The sequence below is a fragment of the Myotis yumanensis genome, unplaced genomic scaffold (assembly GCF_028538775.1).
Source record: "Myotis yumanensis isolate MYYU_CA2020_CCGP unplaced genomic scaffold, mMyoYum1.0.hap1 SCAF_10, whole genome shotgun sequence".
Taxonomy (NCBI): domain Eukaryota; kingdom Metazoa; phylum Chordata; class Mammalia; order Chiroptera; family Vespertilionidae; genus Myotis; species Myotis yumanensis.
The window spans coordinates 57,466,245-57,487,564 of record NW_027223761.1 but is presented as its reverse complement, the minus strand read 5'-3'; the positions used below and the strand labels follow the sequence as shown (position 1 = coordinate 57,487,564).

The 21,320-nt window shown below is 47.8% G+C and overlaps 1 protein-coding gene across 2 annotated transcripts in view; it reads left to right on the top strand.

The window, feature by feature from the left end:
• Positions 1-21,320, top strand: part of AMOTL1 (angiomotin like 1) — a 148,486-nt gene that overhangs the window by 109,630 nt on the left and 17,536 nt on the right. For both annotated transcript variants that reach the window (XM_070425840.1, XM_070425841.1), the window contains 2 exons: positions 16,037-16,182; positions 19,973-20,122. In XM_070425840.1, coding sequence (XP_070281941.1) covers positions 16,037-16,182; positions 19,973-20,122 — 296 coding nt within the window. The remainder of the gene's footprint in view (positions 1-16,036; positions 16,183-19,972; positions 20,123-21,320) is intronic.

Below are 21,320 nucleotides of genomic sequence, written 5' to 3'. Positions count from 1 at the left end.
AAGTTAACAACAAAAGAATGTGTGAGACCACCTTGTTTTAAAAATAATAGTAATTTTCCCTGGCCGGTGTAGCTCAGTTGGTTGGGCGTGTCATCCCATGCACCGAAAGGTTGCCGGTTCGTTCGATTCCCTGTCAGGGCACATGACATGGTTATGGGCTCAATCCCCAGTAGGAGATTAGCTGTTCCATGTTGCACTGTCACATCGATGTTTCTCTCTCTCTTTCTCTCCCTCTTCCTTTCTCTCTAAATATCAATAAAAATATATTAAGAAAATAATAGTAATTTAACATTTTCAGTGAATCTTCTAATCATCATCTTACCCTTGGATCTTATTTTAGGTAATTTGGTTTTCTGTCTCTTATAGAACATAAAAGAGACTAAAATAATTTTCTGTAAGCGAATCCCTCTGGCTATTTTTGTATTTCTATAAGGGCCCGTGTGAAGCAGAAATTACGGTGACATAAACATGAATTCCGTTGCCCTACATGGAGCACAAGGCGGTTACTCTGAATCCCCATTGGGTTTCATTGCACCTTCTGTGGGTTTCTCTCAGGCGTCGTCAGGGAGGATGGGTTAGGTGTGGTCACATATGGGCCCACTGGTTTACCTCCTGTGGGCTGGCAGCGCTTGCAGCTCCTCCTGAGTCCCTGCAAAGCTCCTATTACAGCACCTCCTCTCTCTGCATTCTGTAGGGCACCCTTTAGTTGCATGGAACTCCTCCACTCAGTGGTTGAGTGTCGACCTATGAACCAGGAGATCATGGTTTGGTTCCGGGTCAGGGCATATGCCCGGGTTCCGGGTTCGATCCAGCCATACAGGAGGCAGCTAATCAGTGATTATTTCTCATCGTTGATGTTTCTATCTCCCTCTCCCTCTCCCTTCCTCTCTGAAATCAATAAAAATATATTTTTTAAAAAATCATTATTTTTAGCTCAATATTTCCTCATCATATTGGGAGATATACCCAAGTTATTCTGTTACTTCAAGGCATTTGGCAAAATTTTTTTTAAAAAACTGCTATCAGAATAGAAGCATCTTAAGAATGCTTGAATTCTTCTTTGCCTGCCTCCTTCCCTCCTTCCTTTTTTGTTCAAGTAGGAGGATATCCAGGGAACCTTTCATTATTAGGTACTTGTCATGAAAATTGGTATAATATAGTTCATCTCTGACTCCTTTGACTTCTCTTCTATTCTGATGGAGATGTGTTGGAGGTAACCGTTGGCTGTGGTATAGAAAGGTTTTTGGAGCAGCGGCCAGATGGTCACACTGGCCAATCCATGGACCATGCCAGACACCCAGACCCACCTGGGCAAAGGGGAAGGAATTGTCCGTGGAGCTTGCCAAGGTGGTATCATTTAAATCAAGATGGTATCATTTAAATCAAGAACATTTCCTGGCCTTAAGTTAACTGATCCTCTTTAAAGATCACCCCCTACATTTAGTGGGACTGTGCAGCTCCATGAAGTGAACAGTTTTGTAGGCATGGCCTCAAGCAAATAATTTTGGAACAGTTGCTGCATCTTCTAAGGCCTGGGCTCTCACTGACATGCTCCTGACCTGAAGGTAGATGCCCGATCTCCCTGCACTTCCATTTCCTCTAAACAGAGGGATAAATGTGCTCATTCAACCAGTAGAGCTCAGAGGAAGAACCAGAGCTAGGAAGTGTGAAGAAGACTTTATAAAACACATTTATTCTGCAACACTTCTTCCTGCTCCTTACATCCTTCCTCCATCTATTTTAGCACTCACTTTGTCCGGAAGGACCTGCCCGTTTTCAGGGTTGGGGGGTGGTCTGTGTTCCCAGAGAATGCTGGCGTGGCTTAGCGAGCCTTCCTGGATTTGGGAAGCAGTGCATGTGAATGCTTAAGCCACTTGTTCAATCTTGACAGGCAGCACTGGGAAACTTCAAACCCACATGACAGCCAGAAGTGCCCCAGAGCTTCAGGGCATCTGTTTATGCTCCATCAAATCTTCTCCCAAGTGTGAAAGTCAGTGTGACTCAGTGAGGCTGGTTTTCTGTGCTTAAAGGCTCAGAGCTGGTTAAAGAACTGTCTCCTGGTCATGTGTTGGTATCAGGGCTCCAGCAAGTGCACATGACTTATGATTGATTATTGGCTTGGCTTTCCTGCTTGGAGATGGAATAGTCAAGTGTCTTAAACTTTATTACAGTCCCCGGTCCTTGCACTGCACGGCTAGTGGGATGGATGGAGTAAGCCCAGACTGGAAAGCATACTAGAGTTCATTCCCATTTCATGTGGCATCCAGGAGCCCTCACGTTCCCTGCCAGTTCAGAGCCAGGAAATCCACGTCGAGGTCTCAGCTTAGATGTGAATAAGTAACTGTTGGCTGTGCTTGTTCTGTCTTCCCTGACTAAACTGCATGCACCAGGGGGCAGGGGCCCTGTCTGACACCCTCACCTTTGTGGCCCTATGTCATATGCTTCCAGAACCTGGCACTTAGGGGCAATTCATAAATATTTGTTGGATATTGAATGACGTGATAGTCATTATTATTTATTCTAATAATGGGCTGCTTCCTGTGAGCTAGCTTCCTGTGGGCCACAGGGCAGCAAACGTTTTCTGTGAAGTGCCAGGTGGTAAGTGATCTCAGGCCACAGCCACTCAGCTCTGCCCTGTAGCCGAAAGCCCCACAGATGGTCTGTAAACAAGTGGGAGCGACTGAGTTCCAGTGAAACGTTATTTATGGAATCAGGCTGTGGGTTGACCTGGCCTGCAGGCCATGGCGGGCTGACCCCTATTCCCATCATGGAAAGAAGAGAAAGAAGGAACCTGAGCATAAGGAGGATGAAAAAGAAAGAACTGCAGAAGTTCTCTAGATCTTACTTTGTAAATTGCCTAATTTATAAATTAGGATGCAATTGGTATTCTTTCCTGGGAGAGTTTCATGGTCATTTTATATATACTAGAGGTCCAGTGCACAAAATTCATGCATGGGAGAGGGGGTCCCCTCAGCCCAGCCTGCACCCTCTCCATTCTGGGACCCTCAGGGGATGTCTGACTGCCGGTTTAGGGGATTGGGCCTAAACCGGCAGTCTAACATCCCTCTCACAATCCTGGACTGCTGGCTCCTAATCGCTCACCTGCCTGCCTGCCTGGTTGCCCCTAACTGTCCCCCCTCCAGCCTGATCGCCCCTCACTGCCTCTGCATGCCGGCCTGATCACCCCTAACTGCCCCTACTGCCAGCCCGGTCGCCCCTAACTGCCCCCTGTTACCGGCCAGGTCGCCCCCAACTGCCCCCTCCCTGCCGGCCTGGTCACTCCTAACTGCCTCCTTCCCACCAACCTGGTCACCCCTTACTGCACCCCCTGCCGGTCTGGTTGCCCCCAACTGCCCCCCCGCCCCCCGCCAACCTAAACACCCCCAACTACCCCCCTGTTGGCCTGGTCATCCCATGCAGCCTGCCGTTCAGTCGTGTGGTTGTTCCTCACTAACCCCCCTGCTGGTCTGGTCACCCCATGCAGTCTGCTGTTCAGTCATTTGGTCGTCCCTCACTAAACCCCCTGCCAGCCTGGTCATAGGCAGCCATCTTGTGAGGGTTGTGATGGTCAATTTGCATATCACCTCTTTACTAAATAAGGTATATATTTCAGAGAGGAAGGGAGAGAGAGAAAAATCAATGATAAGAGAGAATCACTGATCTGCTGCCTCCTGCACCCCCCCTACTGGGGATCGAACCCACAACTGGGAATTGAACCATGACCTCCTGGTTTATAGGTTGATGCTCAACCATTGAGCCACACCAGCTGGGCTCACTGTCATCTTTTCCTGAAGCCCTAATCAGGTGAGCATACCATTTTCATTTTAGATAAACAGACACATGCAAATGTAGTCACAATCCTTAGTTACCCAGTTGGGATCCAAAATTGGCTAATGATGAAAGATAGGGCTGGGCAGGACTAGCCCTGAGGTCTGTAGTTAACTGCTGGATAGTGAGGTCTTTAGGGGTGCCTCTCAGCAGTGCCATATGTCTTACCATAAGCAACCTACTGTGAGATGAGGTCTGCGATCTTAAATACCAAGGTTGGGGAGCACCTTAAAGGTCACAAGTCTGGCCTCTACAGTGCATGTGTCCTCTGAACTTGAGCTCATTAAGAGGCCATTTAATTGTACTGGGAATGACAGATTCTCCAGAGGCTGTTGGTTTGATGGTTAAAAGTTTATCCTCGGGTGGAGTTGCAGGGTGGCTCCTGTTTGCTCCCCTTTAGGTCCTCGTTCAGGGTGGCCTGCTCTGGTCATCTTACAACAGTAACAGCTGCCAGCACTCATTGAGCACTTTCTGTGAGCTGAGCACTCAGCTATTGTCTCTATCAGGTATTTCACAGGTGAGGGTGCTGAGGCACAAGAAAGTTGAGTAACTTGTCCCGGGTCATCAAGCTGGTGAGTAGAGCAGACGGGTTTTGAACTCAGGCCATTCTAAGACTGGAGCCCAAAGTTATACTGAGCTGTTGCGGGGGAGCCACCGCTTGTGTGCCGGGGTGGTGCAGAGATGTGCTAATGTGAGAGGTGGCAATTGTGAACTTCAGTAGTTTTAGAACTCATTGAGCGTGGCCTTCATGTTTCACTGATGAAGATACTGCAACCAGGAATAAAACTGCAACCAAGAATGATTGAATAGTTTGTCCTTAGTTGGCTCTGGGGGTGATGAAAATTTTCACATTTTTACCCCTAGAAGTATCAGGGCAGTGAGTGAATGTTAAATAATTTTTGTACTAAAAGTCTTCTTTGGATTCAAATTATTTAGCCCAGTACTGTGACTTAGTAGTAAGGTACCCATTTCTCCTCAGGTGAGTTCTAACTACTGGAATTCACAGTTTGTCCTTCTGGTTTCTACATTTGTCTTTGAACCAGAGCTGATTATAGTAAAAGGCCTTGTTTGATAATCTAGTGTATCTCTTCAGATACAAAAACAAAATTGTTGAGACCAGAATAGAGTTTAGAGTCTTTACAAACACTTTTCTCAAAATGTCTATGAAATGAAAGCTTTTGTTCTCTGAATTATAAAAATAAGCAGTATGCAATGAGTGACTCTGTGATGTAAGTCCTGTCAGTTTGTTTTTAAAACTATTTTGGGCTCCTGAATTGTAGTGAGGGCAGGCAGCTATATCTTAATGGAATGCGAAACTTTGAGGGACAAAGTGTTTGTTTTAAGTCCAGGAAATTTGGTCTTAGACCATTAAACATAAGCTTGCGTCTGTTACTGATTTTCTTTTTTGCTTACAAAAGACTGGTTTGGTAGAAAAAAGAGGGGGAAAAACAGAGCAAGTTACAAAAATGATCCTGGGAGGGGTTACAGAAGTTAACGAAAGGGAGAAAATATAATTGCAGGCAACACATTGCTTTCTCCCTGATCAACCCAAAATGAACTGCTTTTTTTATCCACATATAACCATTTCCCCAGCATGAACTTCGATCTTCGGGTCAAGTTTGGGGGTTAAGCCATTCAAAGGGCCCGTTTGAAAAACTTAGTTCTATATGTGCGTATTCTAATAATGCCCCAACACCTTATTTAAAACAAACCTAGGAATATAATTAATAATACATACCTATAAATATCTAGGTATTTATTTAGATTTGCTTACATACAACAAAATAAGTGCTTATATACAATAAAATAAATGTGCACATTCTAAGGGTACACTGTGGTGAAATGCAGCCACCGCCACAGTCCAGGCATAGCACCTGCCGCGCCTGTGGAGTTCCTTTCCTCTCCACGTGAGCTGCACTCCCACCATCTGTCTGCACAAGTTCACTCTTCACTGCTTCAGATCATTGCTCTTTGTTCTATGTCCAAGTTTTACGGTTGTTTCCTGCGTGGGGAGCCAAACCGTCTGGTAGGGTCTTACTTTGTCATCCCTGGAAATAGAAGTGTCTGTTGTATATCTTTTTATATTAAGGAAAGAGAAGGCCAAAAAAGGACCTGTTCTGTGGTGGTGATGGAAAGCTTAAGTCTTCAGGTTTGTTTTCTGAGTGATTCCCGAATAGGTGTCTAGTCAAAACCATCTGCCCTGTGCATCCTGTTTTTATGTGGCATTATTAACTCGTCGCCCAATTTGTTATTAAGCTGTCAGCAGTGATATGGAAGCCGCCGGACATTTTTATTTTAGGTAAAAAAGAAAATGAAGTGGAAGGTTGAGCAGTACATGTGGAAGCTGAGCTGGATGGATGGGTGTATATTCAGTCAAGCAAGTTTGCAAGCTACATGTGTAAAAAAACGATGAAGTTAAAAAAAAAAACTCAGTTTCACCTCAATGTGTAAGTACAGTTTTTAGAAATAAGATGCAATAGGAAATAGGATATGGGTCAGAGAAAATTACTACATTCAAGACAACTTCTACTGATATTCAGATACCAGTAAATATTTTACCAAATCTTACCTGTGATATATTTCTTTCAGTGCTACACACTCACTTTTGGGCCTAGATACTAAAGAGCAATAGGTAAATTTTATAACGTTAACAAAAATACTGTGTGAAGACCAAAATGTTCTCCTCCGTTAGGTCAATAGAAGTGTTGGTGGTTGGGCTTATTACTTTCCAATGATAAGTGTCTGAAAACAGTCATTTTTAAAATTTTAGTTTAAAGACTGAGTTAGAATATGGTCCTGTACAACAGCATCCTCTTATTCGACAAACTGTTGCCTACACTTGTTGCATCTCTTCATACAGGAGGCGCTTCCGCTATCTTAGATTCATCAAATCCTGCAGAGCTAGACGGGTGTAGACACGCGCTGAAGTGCGCCGGTGAGGGAGGATGGGACAGGCTCACTCGCCTCTGTGCCTGGGATACAGGCAGCCGGTGGCCAGCACTCGTTAGAGAAGCACTGCTCCCACCTGAAGTGCATGTGCGGGGCCTCCTGTCCAAGGAAGACCTGCCATTGAAGGGATTGGGAAAGCTGCATGAGTGTGTGGCCTTTAAGGCAGGCCTTGAAAACGGATCCGTCTTTTGGAGTGATTTTGCTGCCACAGTACTATGTAAAAGGGGAAATTGCTATTTTCCTCTTAAATTGGGGCAACAAAGTTTGAATAAACCTTCACACGTCAGGCTTTGTCTCACTTTCTCATATGGATTCATCGCCAGAAGATTTCTTCCCTGCATTTTTACAGTAGCCATTTCCACAAACCTTTGTTCCTTCTTGTAATGTCTGATCCAGAGGCTCTGAAATTCGGAACACTTGTTTAAAAGAAAGCTTTCTTGGAAGCCCCAAATGTAAAATGCATAAAAGCTGAAGATCATTTTGGATCAGACAGGGGTGCGGTTTTTTTTTAGTTCTATCTCATTCCTGCTGGTCCCCGACATCGCTTCTCCCCCTCCCTTCCTTCTCTCTCTCCCAGGGCTCTGCAGGACAGTTTGGTTTGCGCTCCTGTTTTTAATATTCCTTATTACAAAACTCATTTAAAAACAGTTCTCTCTCCCAGCCATCTAAGACAAGCCCTCACTGGAGTGTTCCTGTGTTTGTTAATAGACTTAGCCGCTGGTTCATAACCTATGTCTCCAGTTGCCTGGCAGAACCACAGCAACCTGCGGTGGCCTACAGGGGCTGTGCAGAGCTAAAGACCCTTCCCAGAAACAGCAAGGTTCCTTACCTGAGAAACTTTATCAGCAACATTGTAAAAGACATCAAAAAGCCAAGCCGGGGGCTCGTGGGTTAGCTTTGTATTATATTGCTTTTTCATTGCTGAGTTGATGAATTGTGTCCCCTTTCACATGGTTTTGCATCCCATAAGCCTCATGTGAACAGATAACTCTTAAATGATGTGAACAGTGCTCTGTTCGGTTTATTTTGAGGGGAGTCTCCTTCTGGGTTCATCAGTTTGACTCTCAAACTGGGGTGAGGGAGTGAGAGCAGATGTGAAGAATGAGCTCTTGAGGGTGGACTGTCTTTGAGGCAGGATGAGCCGAAATAGTTTTGCAAGTAGCGAAGTAAATGAAATTCTTTCCCATTGACTTCCCACTCCCACAACCTCAGAGAAAAGAAATTCCTTTTGGTGTCCACAACATCGTCCACATGGATCTGGCTCTTCAAGTAGATGGTAGCTGCCCCGTGGAGTGGACTCCTTGCCAGCATCTGTTCCGTATTACAAGATACGGTGTCAGGGAGCTCTGAGCCGAAGGATCCTTGAGGAAGTAGCTGGAGGAGAGATTTTAGGGAGAGATACTATGGCAAATAAGTGTTCTGACATCTTCTCATGAGAGAGAACCCATGCATCAGCATTGTGGAGAGGTTTCTCGTTACCTGAATTAATGCATTAGTGTTAGTCAGCATCATCTAAGGCAGTGGTTCTCAACCTTCTGGCCCTTTAAATACAGTTCCTCATGTTGTGACCCAATCATAAAATTATTTTCGTTGCTACTTCATAACTGTAATGTTGCTACTGTTATGAATCGTAATGTAAATATCTGATATGCAGGATGGTCTTAGGCGACCCCTGTGAAAGGGTCGTTCGACCGCCAAAGGGGTCGCGACCCACAGGTTGAGAACCGCTGGTCTAAGGCTTTACCAAATACCAAGTCCACTTGGTGGAGAAGGGAGTAGAGGTGTAAAGAAAAAAGGAGAGGGTTCTAGTGATCTTTTTATTACAAAAGGAAAAACCCACTTGAGCTAGCTTAAGCCCAGAGCAAGGACTGTTTTTGAAGTGCACGGGTGTGTGAGGGAGCCCCAGGCAGGACTGGCAGGTAGGCCTCACAAGGCTAGGGGCCAGGACTGGCATGTCTGAGAATCAGGTGTAGTTTGTACTTAAGAGTCTGTGTGTGTCTCTCTGTTTGTAACCCTCTCTCCCTGTAACCATGGGCTCTCACCGACTTTTCTCCATCCATCTGCTTGATTCTTCATTTTCTACAGCACGGCTTTCTCTGTTCTCTAACGCACATGCTGGATGTGGCTGCTAGCCCAAGAGTCAGGTGGCCTGTCTGCATCACCACCTCTCCCAGGCTCCTACTGGCACATCTCCAGACAAGAGACTCTGATTGGCCCAGCTTGGGTCACGTGGCCCTTCAGGTTTGACCCTGTCGAATGGGAGTGGTGGGCAGGGGCAGATGAGAAGGGCTTAGCACTGCAGGCATGGCTACTTCCCAGAACTTTGTATACAGGGCTGCGGTCGATAGCTCTTCAAAACAGAGTGTTTTCTGAGCAGACATGTGAACATTGTCTGATCCATAGAGATCTCCAGATTAGGAAGGACTTGCCTCTGGCAGGCCCTCTCCTGGTGAACCTCCAGTGCTGATAGGGGCGTTGGCAAACAGACGGCCTGGGCCCTGTTAGCCACCTGCAACCTCAGCCTCCATACCCAGCCTCTCCTTCATCTATGGTGGTGGTTCTCAACCTTGGCTGCACATTAGAATCACCTGGGAATCTTTTTAAAATCCTGATTTCTGGGCCTCATCCTCTGGAAATTCTGTTTCTTTGTTACTAATGTTGTGGCCCTCCCTACCCCATAACAAAGAAATAGAATTTCCAGAGGATGGGGCCCAGAAATCAGGATTTTAAAAAGATTCCCAGGTGATTCTAATGTGCAGCCAAGGTTCAGAACCACTGATCTATGGCCTCTTCTCTGGTTTCGTTCTTTAAGCTCTCTTCATTCAGAGAGGCCCAGGGATTATACTCCTAACATCAGTCTCATCTGTCATTGGCATTTTAGAGGTTGTCGGATCATACCTGCCTCCTCTTCCCTTAATTTGATGCCCACCATTCCCTCCTCCCGCATCCAAGGCCACCAGTACCTCCTTGAGAAATGCCAGAGAAAAGACTGCAGAACCAGGTGCCCAAGTGGGCTCTTCGTGCATTGCTGTATGAGCACATGGGATTCAGAGCTTGAACAGGATTAGCTTAGTCAGTGTTTATGTGTACAGACTCACACACACACACACACACACACACACACACACATACACACACACACAATCCAGGACAGATGTGAACCTGTGAAGAACCGGCCAGTTCAAAGGTCCAACCTTGGTTCCAGTTGAAAGAAGAGAAGAGGGAGCGGAAGACCCGTCCTTTACCTTCCGAGCATTCCTGGGATGAGTAACCCTTCGGTCAGGCTGGCAGCAGCTGGACTCCTCTGTCCCTCCAGCTCTATTGAGCTTGGGGGAAACTCATCAAAAACCTTTACTTGAGGAAAGGCCTAGAAATGGATTCCTATTTGAGAAGGGCAGGTTAAAGCTTTGCCCTCCTCATGAGTTCCAGCTGTAAGTTGGAAACACAGAGTTAAAAACTAGCAGTGCCACCCTGGCCAGTGTTGCTCAGTGGTTTGGGCATCGTCCTGCGCACCGAAAGGTTGCCGGTTTGATCCCCAGTTGGGGGTGTGCAGGAGGCAGCCGATCAATGTTTCTTTCTCCTTCCCTCTCCTTTCCTCACCCTCTTGCTCTCTAAAAATCAATAAAAAATATTTTTTTAAAAAAACACAAAACTAGTAGCACAACACATGGTGCCTTGACACCCCACTGTTGGTCCCCACACATGTCCAGCCCAGCCCATGGTATTTCTTAACAGGTTACCAGGGCCCACCGTCCTGTGGCTCGGCCAGCAGTTAAGCTTGGTGCTCAAATAGTAATTCAGAAACAGCTTCAACAGGCTGTCCACAGTGGGCCTTACCCAGAACTGGCAAAGGGGAGGGTCAGATACAAAGGGAGCATCTTTGATTACAGGGCCCAGTTCTAGTCTCCGTCCACTCTGCTCCTTCCTCACGCAGATAGACTAACCTATGGGGGAGGCACAGCAGCAGCTGCCATTGGCCTTGTGCAAGTGTGATAGCCCATTGCACTTCCGTTTCCTCCGCTGTCACATGGAGTTGTTGTGAGGATTAAGTGAAGTTCAGTTGTAAAGTTCAAGGCACGGTGTCTGGGATGTAGTAAGCCCCCAGTAATACATGTTAGCTGTTATGTGGCAAGCCCAGTGGTAGGTATTTTTGCAGAGAGTCCTTTTAATCCTCCCAACAGTCCTGCAACATCGATCTCATGAGCTCCATCTGAAGAGATGGAGGCACAGAGATGAAGCCACGTGTCCAAGGTGAGCCAGTAGTGAAGGTGCCAGAACCACACCTGGTCGGCCCGGCTACAAAGCCTGTGCCATCGCCGTGGTTTCCAGAGTAAACAGTGTAGGAGCAGGCATCTCTGTGTCAGTGGGCCCGGAGCCATTGGACTAACCAACTCCCCGCTCCACGCAGCCCTGGGTAATTCATATCCACTGAGTAAACAGACCATTCCGGGCAAGAGTTCCCTTGTGTCAACTTGCCTGTTCTAGGAATTCTCAATATATACACTGGAGCCCAACCAAAAATTCAGTGCGAGGCTGGTCTTTCTTGAGATCCCTCCCGAGGGGCTTAGCTAATGATAAACCGAAAGGACCTTCCGATGAGGTGGTTTCACTCATGGGACTCTCCCTTGACATCTCCCAAGAGGTGCGTTTTCAATGGCTCTGACGTACCTCAGTCCCCAAGTCTCCAGGGAGTTAACGAGGCACAGGTAGTCCACCTTACGGGCTCCCTGCTTTGACACCCCCTCCCCTTCTCCCCCTGGCCTGGATTAGATGTCCTCTGTGTTCTCATAGCACCCCGTGCCGATGCCCTTGCCTCGCTTCCCACCCAAATGAGCACAGAACGCTATGTCCTGCTCACCTGCAGTCCCAGAAGTGATCAGACTTTTCAAAGCAACCACAGTAACCACGGCATTGTGATAGTTGACATCTACTGGACACTTACTATGTTCATTTGGAAGCAGGTACTTGTTGTGATCCTCACTTTCAAAGCAAGGAAACTGAAGCTCAAAGAAGTGCTTTTGCTTCCAAAGTCACAAAACCATAAGTAGTGGAGCTGGATCGGAACCCAGGCAGCTTGATTCTGCATCCATGCTTTTAACGAGGACTCTGTGATGTTTCCACGTCGTAGATGCTTAATTAATTGATAATTTGCAAGTGGATACACATGTGGGTGTACTTGCTGTATTTTGAGAAATATGACATGACCCGTAACGTACTTAAATCTGTGCAATAATGAGCTGTGTTATAGTTGAGCTCCTCTATACTTCCTGCTTCTGTCCTGCCATTCTCTATCTCTGCGCGCTTGCTCAGGGGAGACGGTTAGAGCCAGGCTTGTAACATGGCCTAGATGAGAATGCGAGTTCTGGCTCTCCCATTGATGAGCATCACTTCTGTGGACACGTTAGTTATCCTTTCTTAGCGTCATTTTCCTCAACTGGAAATGGGAATAATAACGGTGCCTACCTCTTACAGTAAACTTAAAGGAATAACATAAAGGGAATAGTATATCACCATTTTGGAACATGGTCATTCAACATACATGAGCAGGTTTAGTTATTGTTACCACTGTTGTCACAAATGGTTGTTTTTAAAACTTGATTATTGCCCTAACTGGTTTGGCTCAGTGGATAGAGCGTCAGCCTGTGGGCTGAAAGGTCCCAGGTTCGGTTCCGGTCAAGGGCATGTACCTTGGTTGTGGGTACATCCCCAGTAGGAGGTGTGCAGGAGGCAGCTGATCGATGTTTCTCTTTCATCAATGTTTCTAACTCTCTATCTCTCTCCCTTCCTCTCTGTAAAAAATCAATAAAATATATTTTTAAAAATTTATTATCAAGAGCACTACTTCCTGTCAGTGGACCAGGAGCTCTGAGCCAGGGCAGGGGATAGTAAGTGGCACGCTTCAGTCTAAAGTCTAAAGTCACCCAACTCGGACAGTGTTTTCACCCATGAATTCCAGAGGCTACAAAGCATTCCAGATCTAACAGAGTTCATCCAGTACCCACATCTTTGTCCTGTAGTGTACACTGAGGTTCCGGCAGCCTGGGCAGAGAAGGGAACCGGATGTCCAAGGTCTGCACCAGCCACCTGCTGCGTGGTGGCCGCACAGGTGGAGGGTACAGCTGTGTAACAAAGGCCTAATCCCGAACATCTTGCAAGAATTGCCATTTATTGCCCTAACCGGTTTGACTCAGTGGATAGAGTGTTGGCCTGCAGACTGAAGGGTCCCAGTCAAGGGCATGTACCTTGGTTGCGGGCACATACCATTTGCAACAGCATGGGTGGAACTGGAGAGCATTATGCTAAGCGAAATAAGCCAGTCAGAGAAAGACAAATACCACATCATCTCACTCATATGTGGGATATAATGATCAAGATAATTTGATGAACTAGATTGATCTAGAAACAAATGGTACAGGTAGGGGGCGGTTAGAGAGCAACCAAAGGACTTATATGCATGCACGTTAGCATAACCAATGGACACAGACACTGGGGCTGTGGGGGCTTGCCCCGGGTGGGAATGGCAGGGGTGGGGGGGTCAATTGGGGGAAAGGAGACATATGTAAAACTTTAGACAATAAAAAAAAAGAGTTGCATTTATTGTACAGTTGGCAATGATGGTAGAAAGTCATTTATTCATTCAACAACATTGACTGAGCCAGGCAGTGTTTTAGGCTCAGGGAATCAGTAATGACCCAAGCAGATAAAGTGTCAGATATTTAGGTTCTTTCGTACTTTGTATGCATTATCGCCATCCACAGAGTCAGCACAGCACTGCCATGTAGTGTTATCCTTCCCATTTGATGATGAGGGAGCTGAGGCTCTGAGAGGTCAAATACTGCACCTCGGAGCTGCCAAGGGATGAGCCTGGGATGTGAATCCAGTTCTTCCTGACGCCGAAGTCCACTCTTGAGCACAATGTGATACTGCCGATCAAGGGAAGAGCGAGTGCTGGAGCGTGCTTGTGTGTGTGTGCGTGTGCGTGCATGCGTGTGTGTGCGTGCGTGCATGCATGTGTGTGTGTGCGTGCGTACATTGTGTGTGTGTATGCGTGCGTGTGTGTGTGCGCGCGCGCGCGCGCGCGCTGGGGGGTGGTATCTGTTAATTCAGAAATGTAAACAGCTGTCGTCGTGACACAGCGATGATTGTGATCATCGATTTGCAAACTGCTAGAAGCCCTGGTTGTGGCTTCTAGTCTTGGGCTCAGTCTACCATTTCACTGCTTCTGGTCAAAATCAATGTGTCCTTGGCTGCCTCCAGCAGAGAGAACTCTTAGGCTGATGTTGATAAGCAGGTAGAAGCTCTGAGATCCCGTGGTTCATTCCCAGGCCTGCCTGCTGAGTAACTTCTGGGTGCCCGTGGGCACCATGCCCATTGAGAGGATGTCCACGCCCAGGGAGCTGGGGCGCCAATGTTAGGGGCTGTGCACAGAAGAGTGAAGTGCCCTGGTCCCCGGGCTGCTCAGTGTGTGGATGGTGGGGCCCAGAGCCTGTTCCCCACAGACTGGGAAGGAAGTTTCAGAGCAGCATTTCAAATGCCACTGAAGCAGGGGAAGGGGTGGCTTGGACATCGCAGTGGAGCAGAAAGAGCCCAAGAGGAGTGTTTTGTTCTGGGCGGGGTCTCTGGGGCCTCATTTTGTTTCCACCGGATGCTACTGTTTCTAAGCAGCACAGCCATTACTTATCTTCCAGGGCTGCTCACTCCTTCCGTCAGTCCCGAGGCTGTCCCCATTGCACACTGACCCCATTGACGTACCTCACAATGCGGGGCCGTGCAGGCCAGCAGGAAGCTCATGGCCATGGGACATGAGAGGACTGGGATTCTGGCCCTGGCCCCACCCCAGCGCGTGGGGGCATCTGGGACAAGTGCCTTCGCTCCTGGGCTTTCCTTTTCTTACCCTTAAAGCGAAAGGGGTACAACTGGGTGGTGATGTTCCCTATGATCTCTTCCTGCTCTAAGATTGTGTGTTTGTTACCTGGGTATTTCCAGCCTTAAAGTGTCCTTTTCATCCTCATGTCCTGCTCTCACATTTGCTGCTCCTAAAGCACAGCATTTTTCCTATTGCTTCAGTGCCCATACGGCTAGTCCTCACTGTTGGTATCTGTTGTTAAGTTAATGTGTGACTATTGCAGGAAATCATGAAGGAACGAAGCCCCTGTCACATGCTGGTGTTGCTTGCAGGCGGTGGTTCCCTGTGTTTCGGTGTGGTTGACAGGACTGAGATAACAGTGTGGGCACATAAAGTCAATTCCTAACCATTGCTGCTGCTGCTTACTGACATGCTGCTTTCTAAAAATATGGGATAGTGTGCATAGGACTTGTAACCACTTCTTTACAATAACGGGGATTGTTTTCCTCATGTTTCTAATATTCACTCATTTTAATGGTGGCATCCTGTCCCACGATAGGGCTCACAGTAGTGTATTCAACCAACCCTTTAGTCTTATACATTCAGCCCAACCAAGCTTTTCCATATTATAAACAACATATCTAACCATTCTAACTCATTTGAAAAATAAAATGTACTGCTTTGCCACAGGAAAAATGTTTTCACTAAATGATTCTGATCCCGTGACACCGTCGGCCCTGCCCGCTTAGTGAGACGGGAGGTGGGACGCCTACAGGAGGGCGGGCGGATGTGCTGGGCATGGGCGGACACGATCTCCATCCGTTACACCGTCGGGGAGAGGAAAGCCCTTTCCCTAAACCCAAAGCAATGCCCTTTTCTTTCCTGAACTGAAGAAGGGGAACATGTGGGCCAGGTCCTGTGGGAGGAGGATCCAGCCAGAGAACGGAGGCCCGGCTGGGAGCGCCCTTCTGCTGTCTGGCCTCAGACCAAGAGCTTCGGCTTCTGGACCCCGGCTTATTTTTCTGTGAATGAGAATATTAGTGCTGCTGTTAGTGCCGCCTGCCCTTCACCCCTGGTTTGGAAGATGGAAACTGGGGAGGTTGTAAGCATAATATGAAATCGTAGGTAAAGTGTTCATTTGCAGCCTTAGAGGAAATGTACAGAAGTGAGTTACTGGGAACGTGGGATCCCTGGTTTGTCTCTGGAACTGAGTATGTCTAGAGTTAACAGTGCTGTTTGAGAAAGCCTTTACCTCACACACCACAGCTATTAAGAGGGAGCGGAGGCAGTAACTCGACCCTCTACTCTTTCCATGCTTCTTGTTTTTAACCGTTGCCAGATGTAGACTGGCAGTGAGCCCAGAGGGGAACACTTTTTCTGATAGATGTAGTTTTGTTTTTGTCTCCCTTCTAGACAAAGAATTCTTGAAGGAAAAGGAGAAGTTAGAAATGGAGTTAGCAGCAGTGAGGACTGCAAGCGAGGACCACCGGAGACACATTGAAATCCTGGACCAGGCTCTGAGCAATGCGCAGGCCAGGGTCATCAAGCTGGAAGAGGAGGTGAGACGGGGTGGGAGGATTGGCGGGGGGAGGGGTGGGGGGACAGAACCCTGAGGGCCTCCATTTCCATTTTCTAACCAAGCACCTTCAACTAGAGCCAACTCCAAGGAGTTGAGTTGGGGTGGAGGGAAAGGGGGGAATGTAGGAGATCTCCCAAAGAAAAATTAATAAAAACAGACTTGATCCAACCCAGAGCCAGGCAGAATATGAACGGCACACATGAATACCATCAGCAGAAAGCTCACCCTCAGCCTGCAGCCCGCTGGTTGGCATGTGTTCAGGGCTAGACATTAGTGGGAGGACTGGAAACCACTGGTTCTGTACAGAAAACAGACTAACAATTTTTCAAAAAATAGTTCAATTACTCTGTCTTTGGACTCCTGATAGCATTAAGAAAGGCAAAAGTCCTCCGTGGGGTGGAGCCGGGGTGGCTTTCAACAAGCCTGTCTCCAGTTTTCAGAAGTGGGCTCGGCCTGCAATGACTCCCCCGCCCCCCAGATCCAGGAAAGTGTGATCCCGCTGTAAGCATTGTGGATTAGTAGTTTCTGATGAGATTAACCCTTTAGATTGTTTTGTGAGGTAGACCTTTTCCTTTACTCCTGGCTGTGGAGGTAGAATGTCCCCTTCTGAGGTCCGAGTGAGGGGATTCAGGCTGTAGACAGTGTCAGAAAAGGAGATGAGGTCTGGCCAGGTAGGCAGGAGCCATGTGGACAGTAGGAGCCCCCAGTCTGGAAGACGCATGGCCCGGATGGTCTACGCAGACTGCTTTGCTTGGTGCTCGACATGCAGAAAACAGTGCCGTGATTGGTTCAACTGTTGCTGCTGCTGCTGTTGAAAATAAAAAGCTGTTCCTTCAGAAACATCTCCTGATGCCAGGTTACTCAGTGTCTCAGCAAACGTCAAGGTTAAAGCAGCTGAAGGGGAAGACTGTTTAGTCTACCAGGGTCTTGTCCATGAGAAGCCTTTTCAACCCTGTAAGTCCTGTGTAGAAACCGTGTGAATGCTAGCATGAGCCATCCCAGGCAGCAGCCTCACTGCATCTTCCTTGTCACCACGGAGGAACTCCTCAGGTAGGAAAGCATGTGCCCAGAAAGTGACCTCAGCCCCTGAAGGACAGGGGGTCTGCTTAGAGGCGAGGACCCTTACTATCGTTATAACTGAAATCACTTATTGAGGCTCCTTCTCCGTGTGAGGAACAAAGGAAAGTTATACATTTTTCATCTTTTTTTTTTAATTTCTATGAAAGTAAAAGCTGTGAAGTCCTTGGAGACAGGTTCTTTCTGATCACTCTTGTGGGTCTTTTCTTGTCATTATATCCATATAAGGTCTTCGATTGTGGGTAGCCTCTCCGAATGTCTGTGTCTGGCTCCCAGACACAGTCCTTATTCTTATTAAGGTTCCTTCTGAAGGGCCTTATTCAATCCAGATGGCTCCTGTGTGTGCTCCCCATCACTCCCCAGGATGGTGAGGAGCTGGGACTCACAGGCCAGACTACAATGAGTAAGCTTCGTGACCCAGGACGGTGTATCAGCTCTGTGACTTTGAGCAGTCACGTGACTTCTTTCATCCTCAGTTTCCTCATCTCTTAAACGGAGATAATAAAGGAGTGTGCCTTTTACTGTTATTGGGAGGATTAAGTGAGATACTACATATAAAGCACAAAGCTTGGCATGGTGGTGCTTTAAAAATGTTGGCTGAATATAATTATCGTTACTATCAACCATCTTCATCATAATATACTCCTTGCGAGGCTTAAGGTTGATACAAAGGTAAATGAGAGAGGTCCATGTCTTCGAGAATCTTGCAGTTGATTAGGGATAATATTAATTCACTCACTTAACAAGTGTTTATTGAGTACCTGCTGGATGCCAGGTGCTGTTTCAGGCATTGGGGACACACAGTGTGCACTCTGCCCAACAGGGATCAAAGCTCTTCTAGTACCTACACACTTAGAAAATTGGTAAGTGGTATATGAATGGTACTCACAAAATATTTAATCGGATAAGTCATCTTAACAAGAACCTGCAGTTAGTAGGTCCTCACGTGCCTATCAAATCAAGCAGTCAAAGGCACAATGAATTAAAGAGCCATATGAAAATTGATCCCAAGAACAGGTGTAAAAAAAAGGCTATAAAGTTGCTGTTTTTCCAAGCCGGTGTGTCTCAGTGGTTGAGCATCAACCTGTGAACCAGGAGGTCATGGTTCAATTCCCAGTAAGGGCACATGCCTGGGTTGCGGGCTCTATCCCCAGAAGCGGGTGTGTAGGAGGCAGCCAATCAATAATCCTCTCATCGTTGATGTTTCTATCTCTACTCTCCCTTCCTCTCTGAAATCAATAAAAATATAATTTTAAAAATAATAATAAAGTTGCTGTTCTTGCCACTACCCTTGAAAGATCGGAAGCACCTCCTTTTTATTCCAGTGGCTCTGGCTAGGACACAGGCTTAGCTCAGGGCAGTGCAGCCTGCTAAGTCAGAACACCCTCACAACAGCTCTTATATCCCAGCATGTTCCCCCTTGCCAGTGCAGCCATGGGTTAAACCCAGGATCTGAGTCACCTGCAAGGCATTTGCACGCCCAGACGCAGAATGACAGGAAATGGCATCTGGTCTCCCCACTCAGGACCAGATAAGTAAGTGCCTTGGCCTGATTTTTGACACCAGCCACTTCCCAGAAAGTTAGAAACGTGCCTAGGATTCATGGTCACGGCCCAAACTTGTCGCTGGAAGAAAACGAAGTCTAAGGGTAAGAACTTGAAATTGTTCATCGGGATTCTCAGTCCATACTGGACGTGACGTTTCCAACGGTCATTTTGACCTTAATTTCCATCTCCTCAGTGGTTGTGTTGGGTGTTCATGACCTTCTGGCCTCTTCAGGGCTGTCAGCTACTCTGTAAAGGCTCAAACCTTTAGGAGAAAGTTACTCCACAATGACCTAGAATGAGAAATTTTAATCTTTATTCAGACATACACATGGGCACACGTGCATATAAACACACACACAATTCTCTATTATAATGGTAATTTATAATTATGGAAAACTTGAAAAATACAGAGGAGAATAAAGAAGATGAGAAATGTCTATTCAGCCATACAGATAAACATAGTTAGTGCTTTTATTTTTATTTTTTTATTAATTTCTAATCCTCACCTGAGGATATTTTTTCCATTGAGAAGGGGAGAGAGAGAGCAAGAGAGAGAGAATGTCAATGTGAGAGAGACATCGATTTTATTGCTTCCTGCACTCCCCCCAACTGGGGTCGGGGATCAAACCCGAAACTGAGTTACAAGCCCTTGACCAGAAATCGGTCCACGGGCCGATGCTCTAACCAGTGAGCCAAACTGACCGGGCTGGTTAGTGCTTTTAAGCATTTCCTTTCTGTCTTGTTTTCTTCATAGATAGATAGACAGAGTTGTGATACTGTTGTATATAATTTTTTATTCTGGATTTTCCAGTTAACATTGTAGAGTAAGCATTTCCTCATAACATTAAAAACTCTTAACCCCATTTCCAATGCCAGCAAATGCTATAATTACTAAGCAGTAACCAAGGATTGCGCTTAGATCTGTACCAATAACTGAAGGCAGGTGCCCCAGCAGGGTCTTCGATTCCAAGCATCCCGGCCGTGTGAGGTACAACTGGTGGCCGTGTCTAACCCTTTTCTGTGCCAGCTCACGGCAGTGGGAGGAGTAGGGGGGCACATGCACTGATAGTTGAAGTCTGGTCTCCCTCCACCCCAGTGCTGAGAACCGCCAGTCCGATTCTGGGTTCCTTTTCTCCCTCCGCTCAGCTACGAGAGAAGCAAGCCTACGTGGAGAAGGTGGAGAAGCTGCAGCAGGCGCTGACCCAGCTGCAGTCTGCGTGTGAGAAGCGGGAGCAGATGGAGCGGAGACTTCGGACCTGGCTGGAGCGAGAGCTGGACGCCCTGAGGACCCAGCAGGTGCGGGGCCGACAGATGGCAGGATGCCCACGAGGCTCCGCTCGCGTCACTGGGGGTGCCGGGGCCAAGGAGAGCTCCCTGTCCTAGGGAGCCTGCACAGCGGCCAGGGGAGGATGGCCAGTCCACTCACGGGAGTGACGTCCTCACAGAAGGCGCTGGGCTTCGGGGAATGTGGCTTTAGACGGCTTCCCAGAGGAGGACATCGGAGTTGGACTTTGAAAGATGAGTTTTTGGGGGGTTCTGAGGAGAACATCAGAAGTAGAGGAAGGATATGTCGAGGAGAGAGGCAGTTCGGGGCAGCAGGGTGCAGCTGGCAGGGGGAACGCCCAGTGCGGCGCTGGCGGGATGAGGCCAGCCGTGGAAGGCATGTGGTCCAGGTGAGGGACTGGGCTTTGTCCTGTGACAACAGAGCCAACGATGGTAGTTTTTCAGTTGGAGAGGAATGTTGTGCACAGGGCTGGGGAAGGAGTGCTCTGGTGATGTCAGGGGGTTCTTGGGGGGCAGATGGCGACGTGAAGGAGGCCGGCCTGAGGGCTGTTGGTGTCATCACGGGGAGTGGCAGTGGGAATCCAGGGGGAGCGGGCGGGGGGGAGATTAGAAGAACTGACCATCAGTGCATGTCTGAGGTAAAGGAGAGGAAGGTGTTCAGGACAATCCCTGGAGTGTAATATTGGCCATAAGCTCCTGCTCCTCTGCCTCGTTTCATCCTGGCAGCAGCCCTTAGCATAATTCAGCTATGAATAAGCTCAAGTAAAACACCCCAGCCGGGCTCCGTGCGCCTCGGCTTGTGGACAAGCCTGCAGGACGGCCCTGTGGCTGGACTGGGAGCCTCCCAGGCCGTCAGACTCCTGGCTCCAGCGAGCGCCTGGCCGTGCGCCGTCGGCCAGTGCGGTGGGCAAAGCCCTCTCTGCAGCGATGAAGGGTGCGCCCTCAGTCGGGAACCAGGGGAATGCAAGACGGCTCCGTGGAATTACCTACTGGGCGGGGCACAGTGGCTGTGGGTGAAAAACTTGGAAACACTTGAAAGAGCACACGCGGGCCGGCCCCGTCCTTTCTCATGCCGGCGCCCACGTTTCCCGGGCGTGTGTACTTGGCGGGCGGAGGAGGTGTCGGTGAGATCGCCCAGAACATTAAGGAACCCACCCGGCCGCCCACCACCTTGGCTTAGTTGGTGGCTCGTAAGGAAGGGTGAGTCTGT